This window comes from Crotalus tigris, unplaced genomic scaffold, assembly GCF_016545835.1.
Source record: "Crotalus tigris isolate CLP2741 ecotype Arizona unplaced genomic scaffold, ASM1654583v1 scf7180000019068.10715455, whole genome shotgun sequence".
Classification (NCBI taxonomy): domain Eukaryota; kingdom Metazoa; phylum Chordata; class Lepidosauria; order Squamata; family Viperidae; genus Crotalus; species Crotalus tigris.
This window is the reverse complement of record NW_024097358.1, coordinates 9,596,480-9,623,510: the sequence shown is the minus strand read 5'-3', so window position 1 is coordinate 9,623,510 and position 27,031 is coordinate 9,596,480. Positions and strand designations below refer to the sequence as shown.

The window sequence follows — 27,031 nt, the reverse complement described above, 5'->3', positions numbered from 1 at the left end:
AGAATGAACGTCACGCTTTCCGTCAGCGGGGGATGGCTGATTCGAATGTTCACTAGTGCGACGTTTAAAGCAATGGCGGGGCTGCCTTTCGGGCGTTAAGGCTCTCTCTTTCTGTTTCCTTATCCCCGATAGTAGCGTTGGAGCGTTTACTCTGCGATGGTAAAGAAGGACCGGCATAACTTGGGGGGAGGAATTAAATATAGAGAATGACTGAATGTCAGTGAGCTAAATGGTGCCATTGGTTTCAATGCAAAAAAACGGAGGAAGCTCTGTGGCCAACGAGGAAAAATCTCCCAGGTGGTTTTCTGTTACAAGGTCAAAGGGTACAAAACCTAACGGTAAACGTAAAAGCAATAAGCCTTTGAATTTAAATTTTTAATTTGCCCCTAGAGAATATGTGAGAGTGTGTTACGTAGAGATATAAGGCAGTATGAAAAGGAGATTTTGGTGTATATTAAAATATGCTTGTTATTTATTAGTTTAGAATTGAGCTAAACAACCTGTTAACTTTTGAAAAGTTTTTTTTTTTAATTGAAGCTGCAAATCTTTTCTTTCAATCATGCTGGTTGATATTGTTTGAAGCAAAATGCCTGGAAACTTCAAGGGATGTACTCCCGATTTTGAATATTAATATTGAATTTTGTGACCATGAGAGAGACTATGCCCATAACATATGAAGGCTCTATAAAATTCAAATTAATTATATCCTTTTTCTTCTTCATGTTTCATGGCACAGCAATCGTATTTACACTTTTCCACTTTTACAGTTCTGTGAAAAGCTTCTCTTAGGTTTTATGCATGCTTGGGTAAATAACACCAAAATTTTATTTATTTTTATTTATTGAATTTTTTTATGCTGACCATTTTTATGCTGCCCCTAAATATGATTTTAGGCAGGTACTTTTATTTCATAAAGTTATGGAACATGCCAGTGAGAGAAAGCCATACTCCAGTTTAATCAATTCAATTAAATGAATACCAAGTGTTGATTGTGTGAGTACAGTACTGTACTAAATTAAATAGGGTTGATTTGAGTCAGCCTTGCTTTGAATAAATATTTGGTTATCTTTATTGCAATGAAGCCTCATAAGATTCTGGAAACATATCATGCCTTGCTGAAAATAATTTTATTTTAGAAAATGGAATGGGAAAAAAAAGAAAAACAGAATCTTTCCAAGAGTGGCACCCTGTTAAAATCACTCTTAGAACTTGGGTATAACATTATCCAGGAAGTTACAAAAAAACCCTCCAAAACCCTCCAGGAATTTGCAGCTTCTCTTGCCTTGCTTAAAGCCAGTATTTATCATTCCGTTGTCAGAAAAGCACTGGATAAAGTTGGGTTTCTGTAAAATAGAAAGTTGGAAGCCATGTCCACTAAGTGTAAGTGTACTGAACGTGCCAGAAAGCAATTGGATTACTTTATATACTTCTATATGTTCTATGAGTAAATGAGTAGAAAGTGAAATTTTAGGTTTCTATGAATGTTGATATGTTTGCAGAAATCAACCATTGCATTCCATAATATGAATCTAATAAGAATTGTTAAGCACAGTGAAGGTAATATAATGGTCTATTATTTATTAAATTTATATTGCCGTATATCTTAACCAATATATCTTTGGATGATGAATAGAGATAAAAACCCAACAGAAATCAATTAAAACTGGGAGTACTTTAATGTCTCAAACTGGGTATCTTACCATCATTAAAAGAATATTTGAGCCAATGGTTAAGATACCAGGTTAGAAAGTGGGAGACCATGACTTCCAAGTTCTGCCTTAACCATGAAAGCCAGCTAGGTGACTTTGGACTAGTCATTCTCATTCAGCTCAATCCACTTCACAGGGTTATTGAGGTGGGAAAAGTAGGAGGAGGAAAGTGTACTAGATATGTTTGCTACCCTGAGTTATTTATAAAAATAATGAGGGATGCAAATAAATAATGAATTCCACAATATACCAGAGACATCTATAGAATAGTTTGGTCTAGTGGTTGAATCTAATGGTTGAGGCACCAGGCTAGAATGCAGGAGACTGCAGGTTCAAGTCCCGCTTTAGCCATGAAAACCATCTGGATGACTGGTCAGTTACTCTCAGCGCAACTGAACTCACAGGATTGTTTTTGTGGGGAATATAGAAGGAAGAGGGTATGTTGGATGTTCACCATCTTGAGTTATTTGTAAATGGAATTCAAATTAAATAAACAAATAAACAAACAGTATTTCTTAAGTGTAATCCTAGGGACCATAGGGTTTTCTCCCAAAAACCCTTTCCATTAAAGGGTTCTGGAACAAAGGGAAATTGTTTAGTCTAACTGTTGCTTTCTTGCTTTCTGTAATCGGTTTTTGCACCAGAGAAATTTCATGCAAGTGTGGGAAACATGTACGTAGATGGGATATATTGAAGGAGGGAATAAGGGAGTGTACAGGAATGATTTATGTCTTCTTTATGATGTAATGGCTCTGTTGTCTGATTTTCACTGGTTAAGAAAATTTATAAAACAATGCTACCAACTTTCTAAGGCGTGGCACTTCTGGACGTAATTCTGCCAGCGTTCCAGATTGTTGGCCACCCAGCTTCTTAATTTGATCAAATAAAGTGCTGCTTGATCAAGAAGTCTCCACTTGGGTTATCTGATTAGATTGATATAGTATCTCAAGTTTAAGTAAGGGACTGGGACCTTACACCATGAAATCTAATTATTTGCCAGTCTATATTGAAAAACAATACAATATTAAAATCCCATCAAACTATTATGAGGTGGTAATAAATGTGTCAGTTTTATTTTTAATACGGTAAATATTGATAAATATAATCCATACAAAGAGAAGCTCTGTGGTATCCTATATATTTTTTAAAAGTGTAAAGGGGTCTGAGAGAAAAAAAGTTTTAAGAAACATTGCTCTAGAGTCTAGAAGTATCAGGCCATTATCTATCAGTTGAAGCACAAATGGATCAATGATATGAAAGATGTAAACAAATCTGCAAGAACATATATGAATAAGAACAAATTCATTGTTTTGAAATGACTAACTGGAAATTTAGCTCTTAACTCAGTTCTTCCCACTATTTTCCTTTCTAAAAAAATCCACTTGTCAGAAAGTCTACTTTAACTGTTTTATCAGAAAGTCCTTATTTAAGTGTTTCTCTTATGGTTGGGTAATGGGTTCGTGTATCATTACTTAAAGAGAAAGCACTTTTACCCAATTTTGGATAATTTTGCCAAGTTTCAGAAGCACTAATCTTAATTCCATAGAACAGTGGTTCTCAACCTTTTTAATGCTGTGACCCCCAACTGGTCGTAAGTCGAGGACTACTCAATTGGTGCAGCACCGTTTGTAGAATGGGATTTTTGGCGGGCTCAGCAGGGCAGAGACAGCCTGGACAATTCCTATTGGCTTTTGAAAGCCAATAGAATTAGACTCTATTCAAGAGAGTCTATTCTATTGGCTTTCAAAAGCCAATAGAATAAAAGGGAATAGCACAGCTAAGGAAAAGGGAGAAAAATGGCAGACTGCGTTGTTTGGCGACCCCCGGGAAATGATCGTTCGACCCCAAATGGGGTCCCGACCCACAGGTTGAGAACCACTGCCATAGAAATATAGCAGGACCACAATGAACAATTGTTAGAAACCCCCCAGATATGCCTAAGTTGTAGCAGTTCACAAGGCAGGAATAGTCCAAAATTTTTTAGTAAGTGAGATCACCTGTTACAGAGATGTATTGTCACGGTGATTGTAACTAAAGATGCTGTAGCCAATTAGGAGACAATTATCTTTTTCAGATTGGCGTATTGAATAACTTTATGAAATAAATGAAACAAATAACAAATAAATAAAACAAAAACCAGATTTTGGTGTTACTTCCCCCCCCCCATTCTTATATATTACAAGGATGCATATGAAACTGATAAGACTCAGAAGCAAAGATATGGAAAAGTTGAGAAAAGCAAAAGGCAGCAAATATATACTGACAGGTATAAAAGATATTTGTGCAGATTTACAATCTGTACAATTCATATTGGTTTCTACTCAGTTTGTTGTTATGCCATATATACCCCTTTTTGTTCTTGTTTTTATTACCATATTTTTATGTTTGAAATCATTTGTAAACTGCCAAGAATCACTGAGAATTAGGTGGTATATACATTTAACAGTGATGATGATATCATCTATATCTATATAGATATATCCCTTTAAATCAGCAGTTCTCAACCTGTGGGTCGCGACCCCATTTGGGGTCAAATGACCATTTCACGGGGGTCACCAAACAACGCGATCCGTCATTTTTTTCCTCAGCTGGCGGCACCGCGCATGGGGGCCGCCGCCATGCACGCCGCGCATGGGGGGCCGCCGTGCATGCGCGGCGTGTCCTTATGACCGGGGTCGCCAGTATAAAAAGGTTGAGAACCACTGCTTTAAATAGTCAAGACTTGTTATAACTATGGAAATGTATTAGACTAATCTGCTAATATTTTGTATGCCATGAAATATTGTGTTTTCACTAAGTTATTTTTGAGTGATATTTCATGAATCTCAGTAAAATTATAACTTAATGTTTATTTTGCACTGAACAAGTAACGTCAAAGATTCATGATTCTTTATGAAGTCCAAAAGCTTCATGCAATACAAAGTATCTGAGCATAAAAGTAATGATTACTTTTAAAATCTATAAATGAGATTTATTTCGATAATTCAACTCACATCTGTTGCCAGGTCTGTGAATGCAAGCAATGTATGGAGCCTATGAAAAGCAAAACGAAGAGCAGTTCCTGCATTTTAAAATTAGAATTCTGTACAATTAGAATTAATTTTAAGAAGAATTCACAAATTCTAATTTTGGATACTATTGGTTAGCAGAATTATGCAATTTTGTAAAGAAGTCTTTCCTTGTCTTTAAAATTATCTAAAAAGCCATTTCTTTTTTAGATTCTTGGATTTAAGAGAGAACTGTGTTGCTAGATATAGTATTCTGTTTTCAGCTATGTTAAGTCTCCAGGAAGCAAACAGTATTTTTAGCATCCCCTAATCATTTAGTGATTTCAGTTTGTAGTATTTGTAACACAGGAAAGACAGCTTCATTATAACTTCTAGTGAATGTTTTAAAGTAAAAAACCTTTTTAGAGTTAATCTTGCAAATTATTAAATTGCTCTTACAGGCCTGCAAGCTCCAAAAATTGTTTTCTGTGGAGGCTGAATTTGAAGATGAGGTAAGGGAACATTTCTGAATCATAATTGGAAAGTAAGTGATCAAGCCAGTTGAAGTAGAAGGAACAAGAGATTCTACTTAATGAAGAAAGGCTGTAGTCTAATCTAAGATGAAATCTCGCTATTTAATCATTGCTTGCTTCTGAGAATCTGAAATCCCCAAGCAATCTATGTACACAGCTGAAATACCACTTTTCATGCGAGGTTTATCTTTTTTTTTTTCTACAGGATTTCTTGATGGCTGTGAGTGATGTGGAGAAGCAGACTCTAGACACAACATCTGCTAATTTAAGAGGTCTGAGACCCCTTTCTGCAGGGTTAAGAGCTCCTGACAATGCCTTCATGCCAGTCAAGGATTCGGGCACCCGTAGCTTTTCAGAGAGTATGCCCCCTATTTCACAGGTACAAAACTGTTCCAGATTTCAATTTGGAGAAGGTATCTGCACTACTGAAACCAAAAGCAATCATATGCTTCCCCTGATAAGCAGCTTCAAGGTTCAAAAGGACCCAACAGGCTTACTAGCCAAGTGCGAATCAGGTAGCACTTCAGGCAAGAGATTTAAATTTGTGAACAGGCCTCCAGTTATATTTTCCTCTGGGACTTCCCCCAGGGATGATATTGACAATGAACTTGTACTGGCTGCATGCATGGATTTAGAAGAATCTAGTATGTACCCAGAGTCTTTCAGATTTGACTGTGGTTCCCAGAAACAGATTAGAGACAATGACTTAGAAACAGCCAAGAAACGACAAGTCACAAACTCAATGACACCAATGAATCCTGTTGGATTGGATACTTCACAAATGACAAAAACTCGAAAAGAAATTGTTGATGAGGTTGTCAGCCATCTACAGCCAGTGGGAGTTTCTTCAGAGTCAAATCTGCGGCCTCCCTCCATAGATTCTGGTTTTCCCCAGGCTAACTTAGGGATGAGCAACAGTATTGGCTCCCTTTCTAATTCCAGTATTCAGATGATAAAGCCTGTTCAGTCATCTTTGGAAAAATCCACTTCTGAATGCAATAGTCCTTCCTTACCACTAATTAGACCCTGTTCTCCCTTCATTTCAACAAGTACTCCTTCAAGGCTGTCCAAATCACGGATATTTAGCCCCAGCTGCTCTGACTCTAGAATGGCTAATAATGGTGGTCAACTCCATATCACATATGGTCCTTCAGTGGCAACTGTTGGAATCCCTCCTGTCATCCCTAAAGCCCCAAGTTCAGTTGCGGGTTCTGGAAAGCCTCAGACTCCTGTTGTCACCAACCATCTTGTCCGTTTGGTCACAGCAACCAGCAAGACACCTCAGCCAATGGCTCATGTTTCTCTGCGAACTAAGACTCGTCGCTTCCCAGGACCAGCAGGCATTCTGCCTCAACAAGTAAGAGAACACTCAGGAGATACAGTAAGTGTATAGATCAAAAGATTGGGAAAAAACCTTTTTAAAATACTTTTGAACTACTAATATAAAATACTTATTCCAGTACTACTTCGATAAAAACCTATAGTAGCTACAATCCATAAAAAGGAATAAAAGCTATCATCTATTATCTTTACTCCAAAAAGGTTGTTGGGTGTGTTGTCTTCATATTGGAGATTATTCAGTCTGCCATTATGGATTTGTTCTGTTGCTTAGCTACTCTGTTCCAAAACATTTTGTGACTTAAAGTTACTCTAATTGAGATAGGGAAAAAATTAAAGAATGAAACTTCTGCATATGCTGCCTGGTAAAGGCCTCAGCCTTTACTGCAAAGATTATTCTCTCGAGTTTTCTGTTGGGTGTATATTAGATCTAATAATTTTAGCATTTAATACCTTCAGCTTTATAAGTAGGATGACTTGAAACACAGAATTTCTCCACAGTACCACTTTGAGTATCCTAAGAAATCTCTGCTTCTATTTAAGCAATTAAAGAATAAGAGGGCTTTTTAAAAATATCCATAGATGATATACATTTTTTACTTTTTTTCCTCTTTGTTTAAAAAGCCTAGCGGGAAAAACCTGGATGAAATTCTCATTGCAACTCCCCAGATGCCAACTCATGGGGCTGTAGCAAAATTACGAACTGAGGTAATTTCATTTTCTTTTTGAAAATTTTGTATTGATATTGAAAAATAGGCTATAGACTTAAGATACTAAACTTATTATTAGAAAACCATGCTGCTTTCAATCTGCTTGTTAGTCTTTAAAATGAGCCTATATGGGTACTTTTGACCAGTTTCCCCCCTTCTAGCTAGTAGCTGCATTTTGGAGTAAGGTTTTTTTTACTGGGTCTGTGAATTGGGGCTTGGGTGAAATAAGACTATTCTTCTTACATCCTATATCTGGATTAATTTTGTATCCCATGCCTAACTATTCAAAAGTAGACAGTAAATGTATCATGTGGTCCTGAGATTCACTTAACAACTGCAGCACAAATGGGGTACAACTCAATAACTGTCCTGCTTAGCAATGGAAATGTTGGGTTCAATTGTGGTGGTAAGTTGAAGATTTACTTTTGTATACATCAGTATTCCCCCCCCCCCCAAAAAAAAATGCTTGATAAAAGTAAAGGTAGTGAGAAAGGTGAGTATATAGAAAGATGAATGCAGTGTTTCAGATATCTAATTGCTTAATGTATCACCAAAATAAATAATGCATTTCTAAGATGAATATGTTGCTCTGCAGTGGATTTTAGGTAAATCTTTATCTGGGATTTTCTGCTATTCCTTTAGGAAATGCCTATTTCCCAGCAAACAATAGAAGAAGAATTTGAGAGAGGCCCATGGGTTGCCATGAAAAATGAATTAGATTTGGATGAAGGAGATCCATCCTGTTTTCTTCAAATGTACAGCATTTCTATGATACTTCGTAAGGTAAAGGCTGAAATTTGAATTAGTTTTTGGTTTGAAAATTCTGTGTCAGGTGCAAGGAACAGATATTTTTTAAAAATGGCTACATCATGGGATAATGAATGGTTAGGGAATAGGAAATAATGCAGTATTACCACAACCATGCATTTGAAGCTCTTCTAAAATATTATTCTCGTTTCTTGCAATGAGACCATCACTAAAATTCTGCCCTCAGAAGATTATTTAATTAATTCTAAGCTATCTATTTAAGAATAATGAAAAAAATCATTCTCCAATTAATCTCCTTTAGCCCTCTATATTATGCTCTCTGTCTCTTTTGTGAAGGGAAAAAATAAGCTGCTGAAGAATGTCTCAACATATCTCCTTTGTCAACTTCTTAACGTGAGACATTTTTTTTCCACAATTGAATGCATTCCCAATTCATGTTGGAGATTTTCTCTTCCTTGCTTGGTTTCTTTCATTTAGGCAGCTCTGAAGCAACTCCCAAAGAACAAGGTTCCAAATATGGCAGTAATGATTAAATCACTGATGAGGACTAATGTTGATGCAGGTGCTGAGTTCAGGGACCCTACTGGTAAGGGTAAAAAGAGTTCAACCCTTCTGGGTTGGTATAGATAATGCTTTCCCTTGCAGTTTGTAACTTAACTGAAATCTTGATTTGTGTCATGTAGAGCAGGGGTCTCCAATCCCCGGTCCTTGGCATTAAATATTCTACTACACATTTGGGAATAACTGCTGTGTTTGAGCAAGTAACAGATCACATGCTTGAATCCGGTCCCTATATTCTGTACAAGCAAATTAGAATTACTGCTAAATACCATTTTGGTAGATTCTCTTTGTTGCTGTCATTTGTCTGACCTTCTATCAAATAGGTGAAATGCAGGGCACAATACATCGTTTGTTGCTGGAAGAAAAAGAAAGTGAATTTAAAACTGGTTCAGTGCTTCTGCTAAAACAGGTAAGAAAGCAAGAAATTCAAGTCTGGATGAGCCTTGATAATTTCCATTCCAAAAGTAATAATATGTATGTAAAATCTTTGGTTGCATTTGCAAAATTCAAAGAATGTTAAAATAAGATAAAGAAAAGTTTCTGTCCAAGAAGCTTGTAATGTATATTTTCATGCTGTCTCTAAAATCTCTGGAATCTGAATAAATATAGTCTGGCAAAACATAGAATTAGTAAAACAATATTATTTCTTTTAGAGTTTTCTTCAATAAGCATTCTAATTATCTAATGCAAATACTTTCATCAATTCCCCCACCCACACTTCCATGTGACATTTTTAAGATGGATGTCAATTCCTTCCTATTGTAGACACGTATATTAATCTTGCTGTATTATTTCAGTGCAATGGACAGAAATCAAATTATCCACTGGCAGTGGATAAAAAATTCTTATATATAACTGTTGTTTCCTTCCTATTGTTCTTTAAAATGCAAACAAGAAATGCAGTTAGCGTGACTATCACATACATACATAGATCATTTCAACAAGCATCACTGGAGAGACAAGATTTGGAAATGTTTCATCTGCTGGCATCAAAGTTTAGCATGCCTATACAGATTAGCATGTTAGTAATGCCACATATTATTGTGAAAAGAACTGATAGCTATCTTCACAGGTGAGTGTGTTCTCTCCATCCCATCGCAATCACTACCTCAATGTGACACCCAGTAACCTGGTGAAAATATATTCATCTGGTTTCAACAATGAAAATCAGCCTCAGCCATACCAAGAGATTTGGGAAACAAGTGAGACTGTGACACCACAGGTAAGGATGTGATGATAACAACAACAGTAACATTTTAATTGTCAGAAAATTAGAAATGTGACTATTATAGGAAAAGATGTAGGAAATTTCATGTTTATAGCTAGCTAAACTGAGACTCAAGAAAGCTTAATTTAAATCCAAGAGAGCTAAATATAGACTCGTGGAAATGATTCATTACTGAACAGCAGAAAAATATGCTCCCATGAGAGCCAGTTTAGCATAATAGCGTAGTATAGGGGTGTAGTAAGAGACTGCATCCTAGGCCTCCCTCAACCATAGGAGGGAGTTGCTCTTAACCTTACCCACCTCAAAGGGTTGCTCTAAAAAATAGGCATGATTAAATATGTTTCCCATTTGAATTATAGGATAAAATTTTAATGGTGATGGTGGTGATGTTCAAAATATTTTTTTCTGGATCTTTTTCAAAGCATTTATTATTCTAATCCAATCTCATATATTAGCCAGTGATATTTTCCCTATAAGTGGAACCCAGGGAAGGTCTTGATCACTTGATGTTTAAATGCAGATTAATTGAAAAAAGATGGTCTACAATTATTCAGATCATTTAGAACATGTATCATCTTGAATTAAAAATTGATCCGAAGATATAATATGATATCATGACTGAGTGTTCTGTTGGTAATGGGACTCAAATTTCAATTTTTGAGGCTAATGAGCCGCAGATTATCATTTTGAACAGAATGATACGGAATGGATGAATGATCTGAGATGGTAGGAAGCATCTCTGATTTTTTTTCTGCTGGTCCTGGATGGCATTCATGGTGTGAGGAAGTTGTAAATTGTTCTATTTTAGATTACTACTATGTTTACATTTCTTTTCATTTTTGTTTTTATTGTAAGTCATCTAGAGTAGAGATAGGCAGCAAATAAATTAAATAAATTGTGCAAATACTTAGTTTGTTAGCTGTCTATGAAATGTTACATGTGCATGCTGTCTTAAAATTATAACAGGATCCTCCCATAAGTGCTGTGATTATAATGGCCACTGTGGATAACAAAAATGTGGAAGGATGTGAGAGAAATAAGAAGAGATGTCATCGTATATTAGCATCAAATGAAAGTCCATCATTATTACAAGAATCAGGAAGTTGTGGAGCAAGCAAATCCACTGAGAGAGCTGATTTGGGTAAATAGAATGCTCAACAGTGATATTTATCTTCTTATCTGTTTTCTTTCATTATTCATCTCTGTGCTTTTAAAATGGAAAATAAGGGAAGCTTTGCAGAGCTAGATAATGCTTGTAAAATCAGATATTAGCCCTCACATTGCACCTATTTTTACACACATACACATACACACACCTCTCCAGCACCTGAGAAAGAGCCAAGATTTTCATGCTTTTTTAAAGGCTAATAGAGTCAAGACAAATGTATGTTTTCTTAGTGGAGGATGAAATTGTTCCAGAGGGCAGGCACTGCCACAGAAAATGCATACTTTCTGGGTCCAATCAAATAACATTGTTTTAGAAAAGGGACTTGAAACATTTCTATCCTGTTAGTGTACATGGTATGGGCAGATGTTGGGAAGAAATAAAACATGTGGAGCTTTATAGGTAATGAGATAGCTTGCAACACCAATTTTAGATTAAAAAATGTATATGCTATAATGCTTTGAGATGATGGGGAAGTTACTAAGAGCTGCACTTGTTATGTCTTATGTGCAGTCATGGAACTCTTGTTTAGTGTGTTCCATCTATCTGTGCTGCCATGGCTATAATATAAGGGTCTGCTGTGAGTTTTTTTTCAAAGAAAAAAAAACAAATTCTTAGGATATGACAGATTAAATGTTTTATTCGCTCAGTGTCATCTAAGTATAGAATGTACTAAGCATTAAAAATGAACTTGCTTGTCAGAAAGCAAGTTTGTAAAGATTTTCTTCTCTCTTCCTTTTTCTCTTATCACGGAAAAAATAGACACTGAAAAAACAATAAAATATTAAAATATGTCCAGACCAGAATTTCTTCATGTAGCAATAGTAACAGCACTTAGACTTATATACCGCCTCACAGTATTTTACAGCACTCTCTGGGCGGTTTACAGATGGCAGCACATTGCTCCAAACAATATGATCCTCATTTTACCGATCTCGGAAGGATGGAAGGCTGAGTCATCCTTGAACTGGTCAGGATCGAACTGGTAGTGGGTAGACTTAGCCTGCAATACTGCATTCTAACTACTGTGCCACCATATTGCCCAGACTGATTAACGTATTGATGTATTAATGTTAAATTAATGTATTTTAAAAAACTTGGTCTGTCTTCTCATTTTGTCCTTGTAGATGATCTGGACCAGCTTCTTGGTGAACTCCCTGATGACTTTTTCTCCAGCTTGGAAGAACAGAACACCTTATGACAGCTCACTAATCCTAAAAGGACTTGCTGGGTAGGATCAAGGGCATAGTCCTGGGTTCATGAGCCCTTTTGTACCATGATAGACTTCCTTGCAGGGGCATTTTCTAATTACTAAAAAAAATCTTTTATAAATTGGACATAAGCTGCCCTTTATGTGATTAGATAGAAATAGATTGAGTAGCAAGATGGTTGGTTATTGAGCTAATTTTCCTCCTGTGATTGCAAAGACTTGGGTGGTTTTCGTCAGAGATGCTGCATTGCACACTAGTACTGAGGTCCTGCACCAGATCTTATTATAGATTTGTCTCTTCAGAAAATTAATTTTGCCAGGCTATTGGAATGACCTACAATGACTTTTTAAACTATTAAGTACCTGTTACTCCATTTGGTTTGAAATTGTCTTAGGTATGTATTGAATGTTTACTTTGGTGCTTTGTTATACACTATTTCAGGCAAAACAAGCTGTCTTCTAACTGGTCTTCCAAAACAATAACACTTTATGTTAATTGATACTGTCTGAAAAATAAATATGAAAAATATATCTGTTGAAGTGTTTCTGAAGCTTAACAAAAGATTGTCTAGTTCAACATGTATTTATTTACATTGATTGATTGATTGATTTTGATTGATTTTATCCCACTTGTAATTAAGGGGATGAACATACATCATACTTCTTCTATTTTCCTCACAAAAACAAATCTATGAGTTTGGTTGGGCTGAGAGATAGTGACTAGTCTAAAGTCACTTTGGCTTTTAGAAACTACAGCTCACAATTTCTTGGTTTGCCTTAACCACAACACCAAATTGGCTCCGTTATTAATTTCTTCTATTTCAGCCATTGCCTACCTCCCTTTTAATAATGTGCATATAAAGCTTTTTCAAAACATTCTGGAAACAGTTTTTTTTTTTAATTAGGTAACTTCATACCATTTGAACTCAAGATGTGGTGAGAATTGTAACATTTTTGCACATACATACCACAATTCCAGTTTTTTAGTTCCATATATTTATTGCATATTCAAACAGAAAAAAGTCTTGTTTCGTACAAAGAGATTCATGTAAGGGCCTCTAGATACACAAACTAAATAAACTCAATTCTCATTTTAGCTTTTGGAAAGTTAGAAAAAAAAGATACGTAATAAAAAGCGAAGAGTTTATTATATATATAGTAGCATATACATGGAAAAGGACTTTGGCTCTAAATGTCAAGACAGAGGTCAAATTTCATGCACTCATTCAAATAAGAATTTGAGTCAGCTTGTGCAAAATGTTGGCAATGCCAAATGGATTGCTAAACATTCCTGATAAATTGTATGCATATTTATCAAATTATGTAAACCTACTTTGTAAATGTTTTTTAAGGGCCAGTGTATCTGTCTGCCAGATGAATTATGTGCATAAATGGAGTGTGTTTACATTGGTTCTTCAATATGCAATTCTTTGAGATGCTCCAGTGAGAATAATCTTTTAGATACTGATCTCTGAACAAAGCATAGATTATATATTAATGAAATTATTCAAATCAGTGAGGTGCAAAAAATAACACTGGGTGGATGAAAATACAGTATACAGAAAATCAGTCAACAAGGAAGACAACATAATTGTTGAAATGTAGAAGAATAGCAGCACCCTTTCATATGATTTCAGTCTACAAAAACAATTTACCCTCAGATGGTTGTCATAGAAGGCAAAGATGATAGTTGAAGTACAGATGCATTCGCCTATTTGGCATTCTTAATTAGTTTCAAAATTATAATTTATTTAAAAAGTTGAGGACCACTTAGAGAAAGAGATATTGGACAATGCAATAGCATATTTTTATGTATGAAAGACCTTGTGTTCTCAACTCTCATGCAGAGATTTCTCTTAGTAAATGGGAAAATCTGACTCTCATGGAAGGCTGTTTCACTAGGCCAGGGATAGGCAACCCAAAACACTCGAAGAGCCACTTGGACCCGTTTCCCACCAAAAACAAAACACCGGGAGCCGCAAAACCCTTTTGATATCTAAAATGAAGATAACACTGCATATATCCTTTTTTACCTTTATTATAGGTGTGTGTGTGTGTGTGTGTGTGTGTGTGTGTGTGTGTGTGTGTGTTTGTGTATGTGTGTGTATATATATACACACACACATTAAAAATAAAAGTAAAAATATGACTCTTGGGAATATCCATACTATTAAAACAATGATCACCGAGAGAATGCTTTAAGAGAATAAAATTACATACACACAAAGGTAAAAAAAGGATATATGCAGTGTTATCTTCATTTTAGATATCAAAAGGGTCTCTCTCTCTCTGTCTCTCTCTCTCCCTCCCTCTCTATCTGCCCTTGGTCTGCCACTCCTCTTCCCCCACTCTCTCTCTCTCTCTCTTCCTCCCTCCCTCTCTCTCTCTCTCTTTCTCTTCCTCTCTTTCTCCCCCCTCCTATCTGCTGCTCACCTGGCAAGCTTCAAGCTGTTGTCCAACAAGCTCAGGGGTAGGCAACCTCGTGTCTTTTATGACTCATGGACTTCAACTCCCAGAATTCCTGAGTCAGCCTAGCTGGGCTAGCTAGCTCTCTCCTGCCCTTCCTGCTACCTGCTTCCTTCAGAGACGCAGCAAAGGGAGGAGCTCCGCCCAGAAAGCTTTTCAGCTCCTCGGAGAACACTGTGAGTGCACTCTCTTTTACACATACACACACACACACACAAAACACACACACAGAGAGAGAGAGAGAGAGAAGCAGGGAAGTGCAATTGCCTCTCTCTGTCTCTCTCTCTCTCTGCAAAGGCAGAGGAGGCTGGGAGCCACAGGGGAAGGCTCAAAGAGCCGCATGCGGCTCTGGAGCCGCAGGTTGCCGACCTGTGGACTAGGCCATATATAGCACTTCAGTAGTATTGCTCTGTAGCTCATTCTTATGTGTGCACATTTCTTTTACCATTCTTGAGTTGTGAAGAAACTGTGTCAAGTTATCTTGAGATATTATTAATAGATGTGCTCCAGGCTGAATTCTTATTATTTGAGAAAAGAGTTGCTATTTTGAATCATGGTCTTCAAGTGCACCAGAATGAGAAAAAAAAATTCCTTAAAGGACCATATTGAAAATGTTACCTATACCTGGAAGAAACCCAATACACTTTACTACCTTGTTCTTCATTTGCTTCATTCTGCTCATCTGCATTTTCTTCTGGAAACATTTTCTACTATTTTATGCCTGTGGGTCGCGACCCATTTGGGGTCGAACGACCATTTCACGGGGGTTGTCAAACAACGCAATCCGCCATTTTTTCCCCTTTTCCTTAGCTGTGCTACTCCCTTTTATTCTATTGGCTTTTGAAAGTCTCACTATTCAAGAGAGCCTATTCTATTGGCTTTCAAAAGCCAATAGGAATTGTCCAGGCTGTCTCTGCCCTGCTGAGCCCGCCAAAAGGCCCATTCTGCAAACGGTGCTGCAAGTTGTCTGAAGCAAAGGCGAGCTGTCTGGAAGCTTCCATCCCTCCCTGCTGAGCAACTACTAAAAATGTAAGTAAAAGAGGGCCAGGAGTGGGAGGTGGGAGGCTGGCGGGCGCAGGGAGGGTTGCTGGCACGCGTGGGGCCCAGTGGGTGCCTTACCTCCCTTGGGCTGGGCAGCTGGTGGCCCAGCCGGTGGTCGCCCTGCGCTGTCGCTGCCCTTGCCAGCTACGCCTCGGCCGGCGCAGGGAGCGGCACCATGCATGCGTGGCGCTCCCGGGCAGGGAAAGTCCTCAACTTATGACTGATTGGGTAGTCCTCGACTTATGACTGGTTGGGTAGTCCTTGACTTATGACCGGTTGGGTAGTCCTCAACTTACGACCGGTTGGGTAGTCCTCGACTTACGACCAGTTGGGTAGTCCTCGACTTACGACCGGTTGGGGTCGCGGCATTAAAAAGGTTGAAAACCACGGATCTATGGCTATCTACATTAGACATGCAAACTTTTATTTGCTTTCTTATTATATGGACTATCAACAGTAATTAATTTATTCTCAATTTGACTGATATTTTGAAACAGCATATAAATTGATTTATTACTGATTTTCTAATTGAACTTAAGAACTGATGTTCCTTTTTTTGCTCAGGTTCTAAAAAGAAAGATGACACTGCTTCTACGATGACTACTCAATTCTATTTATAACCCTGGGTAATAAGTACGCAGATGTGCTTGTCAGTGAGACCTTGTCATAACAGTAGCTTTTAAAAATTGGAAATAATAGCTGTTTTCCTAAACGATTTGGGGTTGTTGAGTTGGCTACTGTGTAGAAAACGCTGAATTCCTTTCTTACTTAGAAGAATGTCAAAGGAAACTTTTGTATTCACCTCTTCCACTCTGCGCTCCTTGCGGCTGCAACGAGAAAAGCTGGAGTGGGAAGAAAAGCAGAGGGCTGCATCTCGCCAGTGGGCCAGCCAGAGATATCATCCAATTGCCAGGAGCCTCCTTTCTCTCCCCAAGCCTACCAGGCATCTTGAATACTGTCGGGATCCTGCTCTTCACAATGCCCTTTACACAGGAGACTTGCCAAGGATCCAAATCATTTTTAAAGATAAAATCACTTCCAACTTGATTGTGGAGACGCAGGTGGAAGTGCTAGAGTGGTCAGCTGATCAGGGTAAGATGTGTTATCTCTTGCAGAAAGAAAAAGAAGTAGGGCTGGTCATTTTTCTTCAGGTTTTAAACAATCATTCACTGTTTGTGTTGTGAAACAGAGGCTTGTAATATATGAACTTTAATTCCATAAGAAATGAAGAAGTCTGTGTTGATTATTTCTTTTAGCTGAAAAAAAAAAGCTCTGAGTAAAGTAGAGGCACAGAGAAGTTTATTTTCCAGAGCCTTTTATCATACTACTACCCTGCCTTATTTATGTGTTCAGTCATCCACTTCCATGTCTAAACTTCACATGTTTTTGGTCATTTTTTTAAAAATATTTTCATTACTATAATAGGAAGGAAAGAAAGGGAAGGAAAGAATACAGTACTGTTATCTTTTCAGTAAATAGTATAAGCTTTGCTTGAATTGTACTTACCTGTTAAACTTTGCAATAAGAATAGAGAAAAATAATTAAATTTATTCACAGCATCTATTTTCATTCTTATCCAAAACTCTGATAAGAAAGTAAAACTGATGAAATTAGAATTGTATGTTAAGTGATATGAATTATAAACATTACAACATAGATATTCTAAGACTGAATTAATAGTAACAGTTAAGGTTTCCTAGAATTGACCACCTAGACTCACTGGGAGATGGGCAGCATATAAATTTAATATGTTGCTCTTAGTTGTTATTCTTCTTTAGATTTAGATTTATTTAATGTATTCTTTTATAGAAATAGTTTTCAATCTCTATTTGGGGACTAGAGTCTTTAGTTTCTATTTCTGAGGCAAGACAGAAGTTTATCCCTAACCCTGTATCTGTTTCAATTATATATTTGAAGTTATTTCACTAATGACTGTCACCAAACTATAATCCTCAGGAATTGGATGAAAAGCAAAACATTTTAAATGTAATACATTTCTTTTTTTCTCTTCTCCCCACACAGCTGTGTATCATCCTCTTTAAAAAAAAACTGTAAGGAAATGTACCATTGATGCAAGAGATTGTAGAAGACTGTAGTTAGTTGTTTTTATGTTTTGCATCTTTTATTCTTCCTCTGTATTTTCATTCTAGTGCTCAAGTTAAGCCTAAAACAGCATAGTATTTCCTCAAATTCTATAATAAAACTGAGTCAGGCCAAACTTCTACATAGACCAGCTTTTATATGTTTAGTATTTGAGGCACTAATATTTCTTGGAAATCCATGAATAAACATGTTTGAGTTATTTGTATTAATGTGTAAACTTCTAGGGGAGCCGTTTTGTAGTCTGATAATTATGAATATTTAGTTTTATTATCATAACTAGTAGCTTTGTTGTCCCTTAATTTATATTCCATCTTTCTGAAAGTTCTCCATATAAAATAAATTAATTCTGAATAAACAACAACTCGTATGTAAAACACTCTTCAGCTGGTGCCCATCAACAGTTAGCAGTAATGAATGTGCTACAGGGAAAAAGTGTCCTCAGTTTAATGCCAACCAACATAATTGGATAACAAGCACATGATTAATCCACCATAGCTACTTTACACAATTAATGCAATAAACCCTTTTGCATTACTACTCTTTTGCATTTTAGTATTTAATGACTATGGGCCTCACAGTTCAAGGATTGATATTATATTATACTGATAGACTGGATGCCAAATTATAATTTTAATATAGATTTTATCTATTATTTATTATTTTATTCTAGAAATTTTAACTGGATACCCTTTGAGTGTTTTTAACTTGTTCTGATTTCTGGTCTTTGGCTGTAATAAACTTACTTGATTTGATTTAACTGAAGTCTATATTGTGATAATATATTTTTCCATGTTTAAATACATGAAGCTTTTGCCCAATCAATTGTCTTTGTTGGTTTTACAGGGTTGTGGGTGTTGACTGCTCAAAAGAAGCACACTTCTCCATTGCGAATCACAGCTGCCAGAGGCTATCAAGACTGTGTGAAACATCTGCTCTTGAAAGGGGCAGAGGTCAATGCAGTTATTGGTGGGAAAGCTGCTTTGCATGATAGCTGTGCCAACCACCATGAAGAATGCACCCGTCTGCTCCTACGCTTTGGTGCTAATGCTAATATTCTTTCAGAGGAGGGGCTGGCCCCATTGCATTTGTGCAACACTCAGGAAACTTTGCCGTACGTCTGGGAAGTTGAAAGAATTATGGGTGTGATGACTTAAAGGAAAATTAAAGACAGGCTAATAGGAAAGTAGTTGCATATTTTGTAAAATAGCAAAGAAGCGTCTCCAAGTGCAAGAATTATTCTTTGACATTAAATTACTCTCTTGGGGCAAGACATGTAAGAAGCTGCACATTAGTTACTTTTTGAAGGCAGACTATTCATATGGAAATCTGTGTATTCAATGTGATAGAAGGGCATATAGAAACCTTTTAGATTTTATTACCTGAACTACACAACTAATGACCCATTGTTTCAAAGATATTTCCTTATCTAAACCGAGAAACAGAATAACTGCAGATGGGTAGAAAAGCAAAAGGAGTGGAGCAACTTCCTTTTTAAAAAATAATTTTATGAAAAGTTTTTAATAATTAGAATAGAAAAAAAGGAAAAATGCAAGAAAAAAGGATAAAAAGAAACCTCAAGAATGAGACTTCCCACCATCATCACGGCAAATATAAACAATTCCATGGTCTCTTCACCTAATAAATATAAATTCATCCCATAATCTATCTCTTAACAATAGGCAAATAAGTAATCTCTTCTTCAATCCAATTACCAGCAAAACATCCAAACAGCAATTAAAAATTTAATATTAATTAACGTATATACAACTCAATACTATAACTCAACTGTAACAAAATCTCACTTAAAAAAGCATACAATGGTCCCAACATTCTGCTCTAGACCAGGGCTTTTCAGCCTTTTCACCCAATGTATTACTTTTAGGATATGGCAACATCCAAGTACCACCCATCACCTAGCAAAGTGTCAAGAACTTGATGACCAAAAAAAAGGGGGGGAAGTGATAAAGTACAGGTAGTCCTCGACTTACAACAGTTCGCTTAGTGACTGTTCGAAGTTACAATGGCACTGAAAAAAGTGCCCTCCAAACCATAGCCGAGCAAGACTCCTGCCTGCCCGCCCGGCGACGCTCTTCCTCCTGTCCGAGGTTTTCATTGTGAGCATTTCTGTTGAGGAGTGGAGGTGGGGTAAGGGGGTGTTTGGTTTTTATTCCCCCCTCTGCTGGGTGGTTGCAGCAGGTTTTGGTCACTTCTCATGACCCTGGGACACTGACTGTCATAAATATGAATCAGTTGCCAAGCATCTGAATGTAAATCACAAGACCCTGGAGATGCTGCAACATTCCAGCTGATCGGTGCTTCTTCTGGGCTCAGCAGAAGCACCAGGATCAGTGCTGCTTTCCAACTGATTGGCACTTCTGGGCTCAGCAGAAGCACAAGGATCAGCGCCGAGCTCCAGCTGGAGCCTGGCGCTGATCCTGGTGCTTCCACTGAGTCCTGACAGTCCTGCAGCTCCAGCCATCTCTCAGGCTTGTGCGGTGCTGCCACCGGTTCAGCTCATTCCCCTCCCCCACTACCACTTTTCTAGGATGGTCGCGTACCACCTGCCAGGTGTCAATGTACCATAGGTGGAACCCGTACCACTGGTTGAAAAGTCCTGCTCTAAACAAAAGAAAACCCAACTTTAACAATAGAGAGAGAGAATTTCTTTACAGAAGACAAGTTCCAAACAACATTTCAAACAACAGCCAATCCTGTTCACATATGAATTCCATATCTTCCCTTTAAACCAGAGGTCCCAGACTAGTTCCATGGAGAGGTTATTCTGTGGACCGGAGGGGGTGTGGTTTCATGTACTGCCTGCATTCTTTGTGTGGACCGGTTTCCGGCATGCTACGGCCCGGTGCCGGTCTATGGACCGGGGGTTAGGGACCCCTGCTTTAAACTACAGGTAGTTCTCAAGTTACCACCATTCATTTAGCGACTGTTCAAAGTTACAATGGCACTGAAAGAAAAGGGACATGAACATTTTTCATACTTAGGACTGTTGCCATCCATGTCATGTGATCAAAAATTGTACACTTGGCAACTGGCTTGTATGACAGTAGTGTCCCAGAGTCGTGTAATCACCTTTTATGACCTTCTGACAAGCAAATTCGATGGGGAAATCAGATTCAGTTAAACATGTTATCAGTTTAACAACTGCAATGATTCACTTAACAATTGTGGCAAGAGGACAAAACTCATTTAATTTTCTTGCTTAGCAACAGAAATTTGGGAGTCAATTGTCATAAATCAAGGACTACTTGTATAAGTGTATCCACATTTTATAAATACGTTGTTTCCCAGTGTCCTATTATAAACAAAAGATTAAAATTTAATGTAATGAGAAATAATTTCTTGTTTGAAAAGTTCTCCAAGCTTTTTCTTCTCTTTATGACACTATAATCCCTTAATTCGGGGTAGAGTTGGGATGACTGGATGGAGCTAAGAATTTATTGGTCAAATGCCTTTCCTGAGGCCTATGTAGAATTTGCTGCTGCTACCTAGGATTGAACTCATCCTTCTGAATGGGGGATGAGTGTTTTTACCACCAGGCCATCACGCGGCTCTTCTCCAAGCTTCCTTATTTTAAATTAACAAAGAAAATTGCAAAGCCAGTTTAAGTACTATAAAGTTAGTATTACATGAATTATAGGAGAAAAGGCTTTTATATCTCATTAAATATAAGCATATCCAGTATGCCAATTTTTTTTCCAATTAAGATATCAGTAGATCCAACAAAATATCCCATTTTAACCCTGGTTGAATAAACTGACTATAGTAATTTATTCAGATGTTTGTTGATCTTTATTAGAAATTTTTTTAGCACTTTTAAATTCCCTCGAAACAAAATTATTCTAAGTGTTCTCTAGAATTATTTTTACTTCCTTCTTAATTTTAAAACCTTATCCATTTTTCTCTATATCTAGTAACAAATTCTTATTCAGAGTCTTGTTCATATTTTTTTGAATAAATTTTGCTGCATAACTTGTTCTGTAACATTTTTTGGAACAAATTGTTCTCAGGAAGATTCAACATAGCTGATATGATTGAATCAAAATCATGATGTAGGACACATTTATTTTTAAAATAAAATGTCAAAGTTCTAATCAAGTAAGCCCCAACATTTTTATGCCCTTTAAACTTTAAGTAGCCTGTCTTGCTTTTTGGTGTTTAAGTTATTAAACATTAGAAAAATAAATCTTCATATTCTTATATTTAGGATTAGTCACCTGGTATTTTCAGCTTTGCTATTAGTTAGCAAGGTAAGTGCACAAATTTAGCATCCTTTGAAAGCCTTGGTTAGCTCTTGGAGCAAAAATGATAAAGTCTTCTGTCTCCCGATTCCACACATCTGTATAGAGATCACTGTCCTGAGGTTCTCATCATGAGGAAGAGGAACAACCATAAGGAAAAACTGTGTAGGCAATTTGTGTCTCTCTCTTTGATCTAGATAGAAAGAATTGTAGTACTCAATCAGCATTGGCTCTTTTATAAATGCTGCAAATGTTGGCTCTGCTTGTCCACAGAGCTGTTTTCATCCTGCCATCTTTCCCAAGAAACTCAGGAGCAGGAACAAATTCCTGCCGACTTCCCCATTGACTTTTCTTATAGGAACGATAAAGTTTTACTTATTCATTTATATGGTTTATCTTATAATAAAAGACATAATTGAAAGCTGTGCTTAACAGATCTGTAAAGAGTGTTACTGGATATAGTGGAATGAAGCCCATATGTAATTACAAGCAGTACAAGAGTGCTTAACAATGGGGCATTTAGCTATGGGCATCGGAATCTATTTCTGCAATATTTTAAAATATATTTTAAAGCCAATAAAATGTAAAATTAAATAGCAATGGACTGTAGGGCAGTTGCAAAATTCCTTAATGCAACTCTGTGCCTTTCAGATGTGCTCAACTACTACTGGAATATGGGGCTCTAGTGAACCAGAAATCAAGAGATGGTCATGCTTCCCCATTGCATGTGGCTAGCAGGCATGGTCTAGAGGATCATGTCAAACTCTATCTTTGCTATGGAGCAAATATTGCTCATAGAAACCAGGAAGGAGAGACAGCTATCAACACAGCTTGTGCCAATGCAGATAGACCTGAGGAGGCTGGACGCTACTACCAAGTGGTAAAGCAACTTCTGGATGGCGGGGCCAATGTCCAGATTGCTGGCCGAAAGAACCATACTCCACTGCACAATGCCTGTAGCAACTGTCACATTGGTATTGTGAAGCTCCTGCTACAATATGGGGCAGAAGTCAATATTAGTAATTGTGCTGGCAATACTCCTATGGACTGTGCTTTGCAAGCAGTGGAAGATTACCTGGATGAAGAGCCTGAAAAAGTTATAGCCATGTTGCTCAACCATGGTGCTGGCTCTATTAATTCTAAGGTAAAAGTAGTGCCTTCAGTTCTAGTGATTTCTTGATGCTATGGGAGACCATTTCTTGAAACTGTTGACTTAGTTTTGGATTGCATAATATTATATCACAATAATATAGGTAAGGAATAATATTTGTAATTTTTAAAATGTATGGCCAACTCAGGACAGTTTCCTTCTTGGACAAGGACAAGAGATTTGGTCCTTTGATTTCACATATAGAAGGTAGAGGATGCCAAACAGGCTCTATCCTATTAGACATCTAAAAGGAATGGATAACACTACCTAAAGTTTTTATAACCAGAGGCACTTGTTTCACTCTCTGTAAAGGCAGGGCAATCCTGTAGCCATATTTTTCTCTTCAAAGTCCATACCAGTCTTAAAAATAGAAACCATCTCCTAGATAAAAATTGACATAATGCTGTTTTTAATGTTTCTCTCAGATAGTGCTTCCTATAGATGATGTGAGAATATAGGGTTTTTACTTGAAAACATTCCTTTTTCTTTCCAAGATATTCATGATTTTTATATATTTTTTTGCTCTCTTTCTCTTAATTCTTTTGTACTTAGATGCTAAAGTTTTGTGTGTCATCACCTCGATCTATGGAAATAATTCTGAATTCTTATGACCGAATACTGTCCTGTGATTCCTGGGTAGGATCTGTGCCCACTGAAATGTGGCAAGTAAGTAACAGTACTTTTATTGTTCACCATTAGTTGCATGTCATACTCTTCTACCATTATGTTGCCCTTTGGGTTTTTCTTGCTGAATGAAATCTGGACTTGTACTACAATGTATGGAGTAAGATAGGGAAATGCTAGCTGAGAAACCCGTCAGTTTTTTGGGTATCATTCCTTTTCTCTAAAGAAGAAATAAACAATCATGTAGTCAGTCTGACTTCATAGCTTAGATTCAAGTAACCATATCTTTACAAGAATTAGTTTTTACAACTGGATTGTACATACCAGAATTGCTTCCTATAAAGCCTTTAAAGTAACCATACCCTGCCTGCATTGTTATTACCATCTGACCACTCAATAATCGAGTTCTAGTCATGTATTAGAATTCATGACTACTCACTCAGTAAGGGTTCTTTCTCCTATCTCTCAAGGCCATTCTCTACGCCCTCTACAATTTTCCTGTTCCTGTTAAAACTCCAAAATTACTTCTTTAATTCTGGCTCTTATCACATTGTTTGAAAGTCAGCTGTATGCTCTCATAAGATTAATTCTCCTTTAAACGATCAAATTATATTCTTGTGTACACTGAACATAGCTTGATCATGTAGTGCAGGGGTCCCCAACTCCCAGTCCGTGGACCAGTACCGGGCTGTGGCATGCCAGCAACCGGTCTGCACAAACAAGGAAAGCTCCATCCACAGATGCAGGCAGCACACAAAACTACGCCCCCTCTGGTCTGCGGAAAAACCTCTCTCCACAGAACTGGTCCCTGGTGCCCAAAAGATTGGGGATCTCTGATGTAGTGTAAGTGAAAAATCACATGATAGTATTTTTTGGTTATCTCTGGAGAAATCTTGCAGGGTGGGGAAGAGATTTCTATGCAGTAAAAAACATTGGTAAATCTAGAACCTCTTATTAATGATAGTCCCAGAATTCTGGAAAATTCAAAAGATTATATATCCTTTTTGTATTACTCTAGTTCAGTGATGGCGAACCTTTTAGAAACTGAGTGTCCAAACTGCAACCCAAAACCCACTTATGCATCGTTGGGTGCTGGGTGGGTGTGGCCCATTGGGTGGGTGTGGCCCATTGGGTGGGCATGGCTGCGGTGGTAACAGCAGACTGGGTGGGACTAAAAAGTTCAATCAATCAATTCCAACTTTGCAAGATCTTTTTTTTCCCCGCGAGAAGTTGAAATTGACTGATTGATTGAACCTTTTTTTTTTTTTTTGCACACGGAAGCGGAGGCCTAAAGGGAAAAGGTTTTATAAAATCCAGATGAAGGTCTAGAACTGGGGCAATGCCGCGCGTGCTCACAGAGAGTGCTCTGAGTACCACCTCTGGCATCCGTGCCATAGGTTCGCCACCACTGCTCTAGTTAATTCTAATAAAGGTATTCTCCAATCATGGATTTGGGATTTATTTTAAAATGGAATGTCCTGGCTTTTACTGCTTTTTTTTTAAAGTAAAAACATACTCCATCATTTGACCCTTTCCCATAACATGGATTTTAAGTAAGATTTTTGACAATTAGTTCTATGTGTAGGGATTAAATTTCACAAATTATATATACTGTTGAAATATAAAGTAGAATCTAAAAAGACCTAAGCTTAGTTGGCTGGTGGAACTATGACATCAGAACAGCAACAGATATCATAAACTGCCTTACCAATCAAATAGACCAAATCTGGAAGTTATGTCAAGATTAAGCAATAAATAGTGATGGATGAAAGTGCACAGCTGTTGAGATATATATTAGTTCTTGACTGTCCTGATACAGACAATATAATAGATACAGCTTAGAACATTTGGAGAAAGTGGTTTAGAATTTGGAAATTTATGTAATATTTAGGAACATACATTATATGTGTATGAACCAGAGAACTTTAAAGATTACTCCATGGGGCATGTAGTCTGTTGCAGAATATGAGAATTTTTCTTCACAAGGGAACTGTTATAATAATTACTGTATAACATGTCTGTCTCCTGATGTTTTCCTATTGATGCACCGTATATGAACAAAACCCACATTTAACTTTTCTTTACGTCTTTATAGGAACATCGAGTGTTCTATGATTCAGTTCTTTTCCTGGTGAATCAGCCTCGCCCACTGCAACATTTAGCTCGTTGTGCTATTCGGAGACAGTTAGGGATACGTTGCCATAAAGGCATCTCCCAACTGAAACTGCCTCCTTCTTTGCATGAATATTTACTTCTCCCTTTAAAGGGTTATCTGAAATAAGATGATGGCAAAATAGAGAGCAATTAGTAATTTAATATGATTCCATCATCCTGTAATGAAATACTCTATTGCCACTAAAATGGTGATTAAACTGCAAATAGCAAACATTTTAGCTATGTTGATAGACATAATTCTTGTACCTCCATGTCAGTTCTTGTTCTTGGATGATATGCAAGTATAGTAATTAAAGATAAATATGACTTGGATATATCACTTTCAGTGTAAAGCAGAATTCATTCCAGAAGAAAAAACTGAAAAATATGGAGAGAAATACAAGAGTGAGTCCTGTTAAGAGACTCTGAGGCATGCATATCCGATCGATTCAGGATGGAAATCATTTTCTTGCATATTGAAGTTCCATCTACACAATGAGCATGTGTGCATATTATTATCCCATCTCTTTGGCATGAAGGATTCTCACTAATCAGCTAACTACTATATTCTGTCCATCTAAATAAAGGGCGGGTATTCACATATGTCAATATTGATTCTGATTTAGTTCGGTTGGCCTTGATTATAATATTTACTTAAAAATGTATATGCTGAGGATAGATTGATAGGGAGATTAATATCACTGGTATATTTTTATATTCAATTAAGAATCTGATACTAATTGTAGTAATTATTGGTGACCTGTAGACTTCTTGGGGATGAAGTGGGATGGAGTGGGACAGTCACCAGCTGCTTTGGCAGTGACAAATTAAGCATTGACAATAGGGGGAGTGGTCCTACCTGTAATTGCTATCTTGTAGGATCCACTTTGGGTTGGTCACCAGGACCAGAGGCTTTGTCTTCTGAGCTTTTGGACTCGTGCTGGAGTCCCCATCCTCCCAGGGGACTTCTCTCTAGCCTGAAGATGGGCTCCAGCACAAATCCGAAAACTCTGAAGACAAAACCTCTG

General features: G+C 37.2%; 2 protein-coding genes across 4 annotated transcripts; both read left to right on the top strand.

The window, feature by feature from the left end:
• Positions 1–15: 15 nt before the first annotated feature.
• HROB (homologous recombination factor with OB-fold) lies at positions 16–13,539 on the top strand. 3 transcript variants are annotated; one of them, XM_039359110.1, is made up of 10 exons: positions 16–159; positions 5,158–5,208; positions 5,435–6,586; positions 7,192–7,275; positions 7,920–8,060; positions 8,523–8,631; positions 8,930–9,015; positions 9,679–9,828; positions 10,801–10,975; positions 12,127–13,539. In XM_039359110.1, exons 1-10 carry the CDS (start codon positions 157–159, stop codon positions 12,198–12,200), a joined length of 2,025 nt encoding a protein of 674 aa, XP_039215044.1. In that variant the 5' UTR covers positions 16–156; the 3' UTR covers positions 12,201–13,539. The 3 variants fall into 3 exon arrangements, with proteins under 3 accessions (XP_039215044.1, XP_039215043.1, XP_039215045.1); XM_039359109.1 differs by having other exon boundaries at positions 5,435–6,610; XM_039359111.1 differs by lacking the exon at positions 16–159 and adding an exon at positions 174–338 and having other exon boundaries at positions 5,435–6,610.
• Positions 13,540–16,032: 2,493 nt separating this feature from the next.
• ASB16 (ankyrin repeat and SOCS box containing 16) lies at positions 16,033–26,336 on the top strand. Its single transcript, XM_039359256.1, has 5 exons — positions 16,033–16,808; positions 18,663–18,930; positions 22,727–23,219; positions 23,778–23,891; positions 25,945–26,336. The coding sequence occupies exons 1-5, from the start codon at positions 16,493–16,495 to the stop codon at positions 26,128–26,130; spliced, it is 1,377 nt and encodes a 458-aa protein (XP_039215190.1). The 5' UTR covers positions 16,033–16,492; the 3' UTR covers positions 26,131–26,336.
• The last annotated feature ends 695 nt before the right edge of the window (positions 26,337–27,031 follow it).

Excerpts from the sequence above, each read along its gene's own strand:
- HROB (XM_039359109.1), top strand. Across the intron at positions 5,209-5,434 it reads AGGCTGAATTTGAAGATGAG|GATTTCTTGATGGCTGTGAG; the intron begins GTAAGGGAACAT and ends TTTTTTCTACAG. Across the intron at positions 9,829-10,800 it reads GTGAGACTGTGACACCACAG|GATCCTCCCATAAGTGCTGT; the intron begins GTAAGGATGTGA and ends AAATTATAACAG.
- ASB16 (XM_039359256.1), top strand. The coding sequence starts at position 16,493 with ATGTCAAAGGAAACTTTTGTATTCACCTCTTCCACTCTGCGCTCCTTG. Across the intron at positions 23,220-23,777 it reads CTGGCTCTATTAATTCTAAG|ATGCTAAAGTTTTGTGTGTC; the intron begins GTAAAAGTAGTG and ends TTTTGTACTTAG. Across the intron at positions 23,892-25,944 it reads TGCCCACTGAAATGTGGCAA|GAACATCGAGTGTTCTATGA; the intron begins GTAAGTAACAGT and ends ACGTCTTTATAG.